This window comes from Lottia gigantea, assembly GCF_000327385.1.
Source record: "Lottia gigantea unplaced genomic scaffold LOTGIsca_41, whole genome shotgun sequence".
Classification (NCBI taxonomy): domain Eukaryota; kingdom Metazoa; phylum Mollusca; class Gastropoda; family Lottiidae; genus Lottia; species Lottia gigantea.
Window position 1 is genome coordinate 1,388,426 of NW_008709421.1, and position 12,408 is coordinate 1,400,833.

Genomic DNA, 12,408 nt, shown 5'->3' on the forward strand with positions numbered 1-12,408 from the left:
CTTTTCTGTATAGTATTTTTTTTAAATACTGATATTTCAGTAGACATATTGTATTTATAGTACTTTTTTTTTACAATGAAACTTCTCATTTAGAAAAAAACATATGTGGCATTTACAGTGAAGATATGAATCTGTACTGCTCAGTTCACACCAACGGCGCTTTGATGGCGCTTTAAAGCGGCGTGCAAAGCGGTACCAAAGCGTAACAAAGCTCGACTAAAGTATCAGGGTCGTAATAGATCGTTGGAAAGCTTTGAGCAAAGCGGGACATTCGGCAAGAACGCCAAAAAATTTTAAACTGTTTAAAAATTTTGGGCGCTCTGTCACGAATTGATTAAAGCGCCGAGAGCGTATCAAACCCTAACAAAGCGTAACAAAGTTCAGCAAAGCGTGACTCAAAGCGTAGGAAAGCTTAACAGAGCTTTATTCAAAGCGGGGACCCCAGTCTTCATTGTCTGTCAGCACTAGACGCGCTTTGTTATGATGTCTCAAGATTTGCTACAATCTGGCATGAAGATCTGACACGCCTTGTTACGCTTTCCCACGAATTGAGACGCTTTGATCAAGGATTGACACGCTTTGTTAGGTTTTGATACGCCTGGCAAGCATCCTCACGCTCTCCTCCAAGCTCTGTCTCCAGCGCTGCGACTTGAGTACCACTCATACGTGACTACGAAGTCCGTAGGTACTCATTGCATTGTTTCAGAAAAAGTATCCTGAACCTGAAAAACTACACAAAGATGGGAACCAAGAGAGATAGAGGTAGAGGTGCAGCAAAGATGAGTCAGAGAGGGACAGGCAGAGGCCAGGTGGCTGAAAGGTCGAGGTCTCCAACACCATCGCCGTCAGAAGATGAAGCCATGCTGGTTTCAGAGCCAGAGCAGCCACAGTCTCACCCTGCAGGGGGTGATCACCCAGACATCACAGCAGCAGCCCACAAAAAGCGTAAGAACAAACCCTACTACTATACAACATTGACAGATGTGCAAAAAGAAGAGGTCATTGACCGGCTAAAAGACAATCCCTCTATCTAAGCAAAGAGACTGACAGATTATAAAGACTCGCAGAAGAAAGAGAAGCTATGGGAGGACAAAGCTGCTGACATGGATGTTGAGGTGACAGACCTCAAAATCTTTTACAAGTGCAACCGTACCAAGATGACCCGCATCAAGAGGACTGCGGTGAAGTCGGGTGGTGGTACTGAGATACTCGAGGACCTGTCTGCTAATTGGGTGTGGGAGAGGTTCTCCTTCATAAAGACCACATTGAAACTGTGGAACGCAGATGCCAGGTCAACATCCCACCAGTGTCTGGGGCTATCTGCCCAGTACCCACAACCATCATCACAACCACCAGTGATCTCCACCAATATCCTGGACAAGGGGGGCAACTGTAACCAGTACCCTCCAAGCAAGGGCATCTACCAGCTCCAACTGCCAAGGTTCTAATGCTGCTGCTGCTGACAAGACCACAGACTTCCTGAACCTGAGTGACTTTGTGCGAACAGCCATGGGATAACCAGCAGGCCACCATCTCCTGTGACCCCTCTGCCTGTAGTGTCTGCTGAGTTGTGTATCCAGGAGGCTAGTGTATTTACTATACTGTTGTTGAGCCATGGCCTGGTCCAGCAGCTCCTGATGAATGCTCTAATACAGGGTGCCCTTTCAAGCAAGCAATAAGCCTGACAACGTAAGTAATTTGAACTAATTGAAAAAGTACAAGTTTGCTAATTTGGTACTTTATAAAGCTGTCTAAATTTTTGGCCCGGCTTTGCCACCACCACCACCCCTCATCTATTGTTTACTCTTTTTTTTTTATTGCGCTGAGAGTAGGTTTAACGGGCTGCTGAATACGGACAACGGCATGCAGTGCGAAAGGAGTGAAATTTTGCTAGGACGGCGCCATTAGCCTATTTTATTTTTCTGTTTATTGTCCCATCCCACTATACGCTTTTTCTTGTCCTTTGACCTGCGTTTCTGTGAGGGGGAGCCCAGTGAATACAGATATTTTCTCGACCTATGACGAGTAAGAACTTTGGATTTTTCGACTGACCGCGGCCGCACCTGTAAGCGTTATATAGTAACTGTCATTACAATGTCAACTGCGATCTAGTTAGTAGATTAATTTAATAATCATACGGCATTTTATAAATCAACAGTATACACAGACCTACACAAACAATAGTGTCAAAAGACGCAAGACCTTCAAATAAATTCATGATCAATCTTTGGAGTAAGTAACTGGGATATTTTAATGAATATTTGATAGCATCATACGTTGAAAACATGTATATTCACGTCTGTATATTACAGAAGGAAATGTCAACACCAGTGCGCTACAAAATTATTATAAAAATATAAATATTTGGCTTTATTTATTTTAAATCGAAGGCCTCACAAATTATTAGTAGGTATTCTCTTTAACACCTATTTACACCTTGTATTACAAATAATATTTTTATCTTTACCTCCTATGTATACATAGAATAACAATTAACATTGTTATCTTTAACACGAATTTACAATGGTAATGAAATAACAATGACATCAACGTAATATTTTTTTTTCAATTCCATTTATGTATTTAAGTGTCAGAAATTAATATTCAAAAACATGAGATATTTGTTTCAAGCCTTAGGAGACATATTGGACACTACAATAGTGTTCTTTCAGTAAATTAAACACATTAATGTACGGTAGTTCATGTGTAATACATTAATTGATATAACATTAGATTACATATAATGTAAATATAGTACCCATCCACTGTAAATGTTTATAATAAAAGGTGCAGATATGTACAATGTAAAAATTGCATATGTCATTATTCCAGTCATCCTAGTTGTAAATTTGTAATGACCAATGCCATGAGGTTTGGCTAAAGACCTGCTGGTGGAAAGGATTCTTGTCAATTAAAGGTTGCTATCCTGGTCAAGAAATTTGTGTTTGCTTTCTTGTTTATTTCATGTATTATGAGAAATGAAAATAAATGAAATTTTATGCTCAACTTTTCCTCTCATCATTGTATGTTCGACTGAAAAAAACATGACTTCATTTATAATGAAAAAAATGTCCGGTAGACGATATTAGTCCAATCTTTTACACCTATTACGGGATAGTTAGAGTTGACAACACCATCATACAGGATATCTGCCTCGTTAAATATTGGTATTCCCTTTCCCTTACGTCTATCTAAGCACGAGAAGGGAGTCGCTTTACTTTGGGATAATCTGGAGGATCTTGTCAACCAGCAGGTTATTAGTCAATGGCTAATTTAGGGAGTGAAAAGTCTAAGTTGAAGTGAAATTTAAGCATCTTCTTCCTAAAAATGCACATTCATTCATCTTGATTCATCTGGAATCCGTTTTGGATGTGATCTTTAACGTAATATATTTAATCAATTACGACCGAGTAAACAGAAGTGGTGAAGAATACCAAACTAGGTCCTGTTCAATTTTCTTGTTAAATAACCGAAAGTGGTATTGTCGTTACTGCTGGTTTCTACCAATGAGGCTAATAAAACGATGCTGGTGTCTCCATATAGGGGATAAAGCTTGGAATTGCTATTAACATCAAACATATGCACATTCGAAAATTTGAGCGAGGTCTAGATTTTTATTGTTAAAACGGCATTCTGCTTTTTTGCAGGTCGAAATTTTTTTACAAGGAATTTTAAACATTCCGCCATTTCGAAGTGATTTAAACTACAGTGTGAAAAGTTGTGGTATAAATCTATAGACAAGAGGTCATAGCTTTGATACTTTATTTAACAAGTGGTTGCCTAGCAAGATACGTCCACTTTCCTGATACATATTATCAAGGGCGGTCACCAATCTGTGCCAAATCATATCAAAAATCTAATTTGTGCAAGATACAGTTGATTTAATAAAATTCTGACATAAACTATCACCTCTATCGCGTTAAAAAGCCAACAAATGTTGATGCGTTTTTACTAAGTCAAGGGCAATAACTCAAATTCTGTTGATCGTAAAATCGTCAATTTCAATCTCCACTAAGAACCCATCATGAAATGATAAATTTCATTTAAATCGGTTGAAAACTGTAGTGTCTATTGTGTTCATAAACAAATTTTGACGCGTTTTTTCCTAATTCAAGGGCAATAACTCAAAAACAGTTCATTGAAAGATAGCCAAATTCGATCTTATCCAAGATCTCAACATTATAAATATTCACACCAAATTTCATTTAAATCGGATGAATACTGTCGTCTCTATTGTGTTCACAAACAAATTTTGATGCGTTTTTCAGAAGTCAAGGGCAATAACGCAAAAACCGTTCATCGAAAGATCGTCAAATTAGAACTCGCCCAAGATCTCAATAATATAAATGATCACACCAAATTTCATTAAAATCAGATAAAACTATTGTCTCTATTGCGTTTACAAGTCAATTGTGGACCGACAGACGGACAGGGGCGACGACAATATACGACCACTTTATAATTGAAACTTGAATTGAAAAGTGTTATCGTTTTTAGCGCCAACCGATATATATTAACGTCTGCAACATATATCCAAAAAAAAAAAGGATCAAGCTTCGATATATCTCGTGAGGCGATATTTTAACTAAAAACACTTGCAAGTTATGTCAGCATGGTACAAGAGAGGAACAAACCACCAACTCCGGAAACATGCCAATAACATATTACGACACTAACTCATGTTTTTTTCCGTTTTCTCCGGAACTTGCAGGAAATAGTGCTTAAGTTTCATAATTGGCCTAATTTAACAAGGATGCATTATCAATTGATAAGTTGCATTAATGCACCAAATTTTCATTAGCTGCTCTGCATATTAAAGCAACGACATTGCAAAATGAAAGGTTTAACTGTAATAGCTTTTCTGGGTTTCGTCAGCGTTGTTGCAGGTATGTTTTCGAAAATATTGTTGTTTCATAATTACTTACAATTATGGCTTTTTTTAAAATTTATTTGCGTTGCATGTGAATACAATTATGTCATTCTCATATCAAAATTTAAAGATAGCTTGCTACGTTCTACCATTGGCAGCTTTGATTTTAAATAATAACATTGTGCAGTACACATTGGACCTTTAGTCATACGCTTCCTTTAATTTGGTGGGTGATTATGAACAATATTACCACGATTTGTTGAAATCATGCAAGAATTGTGCCTTCTAGAATGTTTATGAGCTAGAATTGAACGCATTTTAAAGAACAAGGGCAATAACTCATTAAATATTTTTCGATTTTCTGATTTTCTATAGGGTTCATCCTTACGTGATAATTAACACTAAAAAGTTCGGCAAGAATTGTGCCTTCTCGAGTGTTTACGAGCAATTGTGGACGGACTAGCGGACGAACATGGGGTGACGACAATATATGCTCCACATTTGATGTTGGCGTATAAAATTGTGTATGTTCTTATGAGTCAAAAGTGACAAAAGTTCTTTCGGCTTCTCTCTTTAGGCAATTTCAAACATTTTACATAAGGACAATGTTTTTTAAGGTGATTGGAGATGTTTGGCTTTAGGAGGAAACTGTCAATATACGTTTGCAAGATACTGTAGTGGTAGTTATCGTCGAAATTTGTGCAGAGGAAGTTACAGCAGGAGGTGTTGTCTTTCAAACTCTAGTGGTAAGTCTGGTGGACAAATTTTAATTATAACGGTAAAAAAATAAATATATTTAGCTTTTAAAATTAAATTGTAATAACCAAGGTAAAAAGTTATGTCAAGGCCTTCAAAACTACTATGTTTTCATGTTTATTACTTAATCGGCTTTTTATAAATGTAGATATTCATTTTCATTCCTCTTCTTGATGGACAAGTGCACTTTATTTCTTGTTATCCTTGTAATTAATGTACATTTCAAGATTACAAGCATGTACCAACAATTGCCACGTATGTCAGCATATAGACTCGGTATATTGTGATGAAACTTACATAGTTGACTTTGCACATGTCCTTCAAGTATAAAATATTCTTTACAGAAAAATGATGTAACATTATTTATTAAGAGTGTTTGAACAGTTGATATTTGCAACATATCACGGCATTGAATGGCAGCCATTATGTGTCCAGTTTTTCACGTAGTTCTAAGACTCTAAAGAAAAGCCAAGCCAAGACAGATTAAAAATGAAAACTAAATGCTAAACGAGAATCACATATTGAGCCATGGGGAATGCTTTACTTACACATTCAATATTATATTATGATTATTTTTATGTTAACTAATGGTAGATTTTATCATCACGTATATCTAAAGTTTTTGTTTATTGTTCGGATTTTTTTACCAATGTTTGAACTACTATCAAATCCAAATCTTAACTGTCGGTTAAATCCGATACTTATTTAGATATGAACAAATCAACTATACTGTGGTATAAACATATTAGTATCTTTATCTTTTAGGATCATGTTCCGAGAGTGCAGCAGCTTGTAGAATTTTGGCGCTTCATAACAGCGGTGATATATTTCTTCGGAATCGACATCCTTCTGGGGTAAATGATGGGGCTTTTCCGTTACTCAACATCCGAGATGCTTGTAATGGACGAGAAGCGAAAAGATCAAGGTAAATTTTGAGCAAACTGTTAGAATCACAAGATAAAAAAATCCTTGCACATAAAATAAGTTAGGTTAATTTATCTTAGAGGCCAAGGTAAAGAATATATTGTATCACTCCCCCATTTTAAAACAGGAGTTAGACCTGTCTACATACAATTTACATTCTAGGATTACTCTCATCTGAAAGCTATGACCATAATAGTTACCCCATTATTACACATATTAGACTCTTTCACCAAATTAGACAATATTTTGTCATGGTAAAAATGTTGATCTCATTGAGCATATTTTCAATCACATAGGGGATTACAAGTAGTACTTTCATGAAATCTTTGAATTATCTGAGAGTACTTTCATGAAATCCCTGAATTATCCGAGAGTACTTTCATGAAATCCCTGAATTATCTAGGAGTACTTTCATGAAATCCCTGAACTATCTGACAGTACTTTCATGAAATCATTGAATTATCTGACAGCACTTTCAGGAAATCCTTGAATTATCTGACAGTACTTTCATGAAATCCTAAATTATCTGAGAGTACTTTCAGAAAATCCTTGAATTATCTGACAGTACTTTCAGGAGATCCTTGAATTATATGACAGTGCTTTCATGAAATCCTTGAATTAGCTGACAGTACTTTCATGAAATCCCTGAACTATATGGCAGTACTTTCATGAATCCCTGAATTATCTAATTATCTGACAATACTTTCATGAAATCCTGAATTATCTCACAGTACTTTCATGAAATCCTGAATTATCTGACATTTCTTTCATGAAATCTCTGAATTATCTGACAGTTATTTCATGAAATCCTGAATTATCTGACAGTACTTTCATGAAATCCTGATTAATCTGACAGTACTTTCATGAAATCCCTGAATTATCTGACAGTACTTTCATGAAATCCTTGAATTATCTGTCAGTACTTTCATGAAATCCTTGAATTATCTGACAGTTCTATCATGAAATCCCTGAATTATCTGACAGTACAGTCAAGTAACCTAATTTCGTGGAAACCTATTATTCGTGGATTTCCGGAAAGGATTAATAATTTGCATGAGCGACCTCCGCATTAGTTTGTTTTGATAAACATGGGTTTTCTCTACAATATCAGCTAGTAGAATGAATCCAGTAGTTTCAAGCAAGGTAAAATGTATTAATGTATACTTTGACAAATACAAAATGGCGTATTTCAGTTATTACCAAACGTCACCATTTTTTATCGGCCGAATTTCCCTATAATCCCAAGCGGTAATCGGAAATCCAACTGTCGTCTGCTAGAATAAATTCCAACGAATGAAGTCATGTGATCAACTAGCCGATTCCGCGTCAGCAGAAAATTTCTATGAAACACAAAGTGGGCCATATTCTTATGTTGTTTCAGTGACTTTTAGCAATAAATCACGCTACGTATCTTATTTTGTCAGTCGCTATTTTTTTTTTAATTCGTGGTTCTTTGAAGGAATTGTCACTAGTTATAATGAATTGATATTAAAGATAAATACTAAGAGAAGTTAATTATACCACCCGGTATCCATACAACGTGTTTTTCTCGACTTATTTATAGATCAAACATTGTACACGAAAATAGGTGACGCATTCTGCCGCCGTTGCCGAGTTGGTTGCTCATGAAATATGGGTCAAAGTGAAGGATTCATAAAGAAAATTGAAACAAACCAATTTTAATTATTTTGTAGAATATCTGAGGAAACATCTAAGACATACAATTTTTTTTTCGTTTCTTTAACTTTGACGAAATTCGGTCTTGAATCCTTATATTCACGAAAATAGGTTACACCACTGTACTTTCATGAAATCCTTGAATTATCTGACAGTTTTATCATGAAATCCCTGAATTATCTCCTGAATTATCTGACAGTACTTTCATGAAATCCTGAATTATCTGACAGTACTTTATGAAATCCTGAATTATCTGACAGTACTTTCATGAAATCCCTGAATTATCTGACAGTACTTTCATGAAATCCCTGAATTATCTGACAGTACTTTCATGAAATCCCTGTTAAGAATTAAAAACAAAACTACTAATGGTATTATTTACAATGACATGGTTTATTCACAGTAATTGTTCATAGTTTTTGAAAATTTGAGACATATATTAGTAATATTGCTCCTAACAACATAGAGCATGCAATATTTGTATACCATATTTGTATACCAATGTTTTAATCTTAACCTTCGGGTTACAGCTTTTTAAAGTTAAAATGTTGTTTTAATTTAGTTATAGTTGTGGAGAATGTAGCTCAGGGTCTGCTCCAGGCGGTTCAGTTTGTATTGATAATAGAGTATTATCATATATTGAAGCTATTTCTGAATTACATTCTGTTACGGTAAGTTGCTATTTGTTCATGACCCAATCTAATTTTGACTGTTAAACTAAGGAACTAGTACAATGATATTGAGACACAATGATCGTCATTATTTTGAGTTTTTGAACACACTTTTGTATAGCGGGATGACTATTGCAGAGAAAACCAAAAAGTTGTAAAAGACAGATCTGACCTTTTAGAGTTAACGAGCAACAAATAGAAAGCATTTTCAAGAACGAGGTCAATAACTCATAAAATAGTTTTCAGGATTTTTATTTTCAAAAAATTTCACCAAGTTCCGTTCAAAATCCGTCAAAGACCTTCTGGAGGGCTTACAAGAACAAGGGCAATAACTTTTATTAAAAAATATTATTTGCATAAATATATTTTGGAACTGTGTCAATTCTATTTTTTCACACCTTCCTGAGCTTAGTCTACAGTAGTTGCAGCAACCATTCAACATTCACGAACCTTAGATATAGGCGACGATGTGCATAAATATATTTTGGAACTTTTTTGCCAAACAGGAAGTGTCACAGTTCAATATGTACAAGAATAGATAATCGGCTCTAGAAGTCGTATTTTTAAGTCGATTTTCTTTGGGTTTTTTATTTTTCTACTTGCAAAATCTGAAAGAAAAGCACTTTTTTTGCCAAATTTTTAATTTTTCTTTCATTTTTTTTTCATTTTTTTGGCTTTTTGTCTGATTTATCTGAAAAAACATCGAGCAAAGACAGTTCAAGAAAGTAAACAAAATGGTACAATTAAATTTTCAACTGCACTTCCTGTTTAAACAGGAAATCGATTTTTACTTCCGGTTGATTAACTTCCGGTGTAATTTGTTTGTATAGGTCAAACAAATTTATGCTGAGACAAAAAAAAAACGAAGAAAAAAAATCCGGACCAGACGTGAAACATTAGCCGCCATTTTGATTTTTCTGAAATGATTCGATTTTTTGTTCAGACATAACGTCTTATCCAATTTGAATGATTTTGGTGTCAAATGAAAGAAGATAAAAAAAATGACATTAGGAAGCCGTTATTCGATTCTTGAATTTTCTTTTTTGCAACTTCCGGTTGAATTTTGTCAAAGTTTGAAGGGTCATATCTCGTGACATTGACCTTTGATGACCTTGACCTTTATTCGGTCAAAGGTCATTGACCTTGGCTATCAGTTAATACTTTGACATTTACCTCCGACATGTATGGTCCGAAAACAGCCAAACTCGCAACTTTGGACTGGTCAAGTACGTGACCTAATTTAACTAGAGGGTTATTTCTTTCGGATTCTTAATTTGCTTTTCATGTTTTTTCCAGTGATATATAACAATCGTTTTTTAAAAGCAAAATTTAAATTCGTCATTTTTCAAATTTGAGTTTTTTTTTTACAATATTTCTGTCTCTTTGGGCTTGATATTTATATACCTTATGACCTATTTGATGTAGAATCTTGAAATTTGGAACACAACTAGACAATTTGAATTTGAATTCACCTACGACAACAAATTTGAGGTGGGCGTGACACATCTGGGTTGAACTACTAATTGTTTACATTTTGGGAAGAGGCATAACTCGCATAGGATACATTTGTTCAAAAAGGAACTTTTCTCAAAATTACATCATTATTTATGCCAGTTTGTGTTAACAGCTCAGTTGCTTCAGCTTTATAGTTCCAAAAAGGAACGGGTTTTAAAATTTCCATATTTTCAATTTTCGATTTTGACCTTTGTTGACTTTTGTTGACCTATACCTTTTGACCTGTTTGATGTTGAAGCTTTAAATTTAGAACACAACATAACATTTTGAATATCAATTTACCTGTGTCAAATAAATGAGGTGGGCGTGGCCCATCCGGGTTAAATTACTCATTATTGACATTTTTTGGTCAGGGGCATAACTCACAAAATAATACATTTGTTCAAAATGGAACTTTGCATACAATTACTTCATCTTTTGAGACACTTTGTCTTAGAAGTTTGATTGTTTCAGCTTTATAGTTTATAATTCAATATTTTCAATTTTTGACCTTGAGGTTTTTTTTTTCTTTTGTAGGATCGAAGGTCATTCACATTGTTTATCTATTTATATATAAATATCTCAACTTTGTTTATCTATTTATATATAAATATCTCAACTTCCGATTTTATAGCCGTATATATTTTTAAAATTTTGATGACTTGTATCTCGTAACCTTGACTTTTGTTGCCCGTTTCCTTTTCAATGTCAAAGGTCATTGACCTTGGCTACCTTCTAATACTTTCATTTGTGAGGTCTGTCTACTTCCGATATAACAATCTTCCAAAAAATTAAAAAACTTCCAAACTTTAGACTGTTTTTGCACGTGATGTAATTATCGTTGAAGGTTGTTTTTTTCAGAGTCTTTTGCAATTTGCTACATTTGCAAAGTCACACTCTGTGCCACGCGTGGCTCTAGTCGTTTTTTTATTTTCGATAGGGTTCATCCTAAAAATTGAACGCGTTTGCAAGTACAAGGGCAATAACTCACACTAAATATTTTTTTGATTCTGATTTTCAATAGGGTTCATTCCTGTGTGATTACAAACAATCACACCAAGTTTCGTCAAAATCAGTCAAGAATTGGGCCTTCTACAGTGTTTACGAGCTAAAAATTGAACGAAGAACAAGGGCAATAACTCGTACTCAATTTATTTTCTGATTTCTTGTGTGATTACAAATACTCACCTAAATCCGTCAAGAATTGTGCCGTATAGACTGTTTACGAGCAATTATGGACGGACGGACGTGGGTAACGCCAATATACGCCCCAATTTGGGCGTTAAAAAAGTGGGTAATTGATTGATTCAGCTTTGATTTATACTGTTTTTTCCTTTTCTTTTAGATAACCTCCATTGCTGGTGCCTGTCACGGTTGTAATTCCAAACATTATCTTGGTAGGGCAGTAGATGTCCGTAGAAATGGACCATACCCGTCTTATGTCACCAAATGTAACCAACTTGGAGGACGCGGTATAGACGAGAGGACTCATATCCATTGCCAATTTTAATTAACTCACTGTAACTAGCAGTGCCCTGTTTTGTCCATGAATATAGTAAACTATTATCACAACCACGACTTTTATCACAACTACGATAGCGAACTTTTGCAAGGGAAAGTGTAACATTTATTTTATATAAATCCCTAATAACTATTAAAAAGGTTGCTGTATATCTGTAAATCTAATACCCATGTTCCTGATTTGTTCATAAATATAATTTGATATGCATAAAGTGCCCCGCACATGACACGCCTTTCGCTCCGCGCTAGTCACAGATCAGCCGTATAATATGACTAATCAAAATGACGGACTACTACAAGGAAGGACAGTTGAAGTTCGGGAGGCTCCTTAGTGACCACCTTTATGTACAATAATACGCTACAGACAATGTACCTACCTTGATAGTGGTATGCATCATGTAAACCTGTGCAGCGTGATCTATCGGGGTCTTAGCAGTTTAAACAAGGTTGCAGCAACTTTTAGAATAGATTTTTGCGATCGGATAGAGGTAGGGG

At 35.2% G+C, this 12,408-nt stretch overlaps 1 protein-coding gene across 1 annotated transcript; it reads left to right on the forward strand.

The window, feature by feature from the left end:
- Positions 1 to 4,789: 4,789 nt before the first annotated feature.
- Positions 4,790 to 12,078, forward strand: LOTGIDRAFT_233609 (hypothetical protein). The gene is made up of 5 exons (XM_009060255.1): positions 4,790 to 4,886; positions 5,488 to 5,616; positions 6,392 to 6,551; positions 8,790 to 8,898; positions 11,738 to 12,078. The coding sequence occupies exons 1-5, from the start codon at positions 4,835 to 4,837 to the stop codon at positions 11,900 to 11,902; spliced, it is 615 nt and encodes a 204-aa protein (XP_009058503.1). The 5' UTR covers positions 4,790 to 4,834; the 3' UTR covers positions 11,903 to 12,078.
- Positions 12,079 to 12,408: the final 330 nt, after the last annotated feature.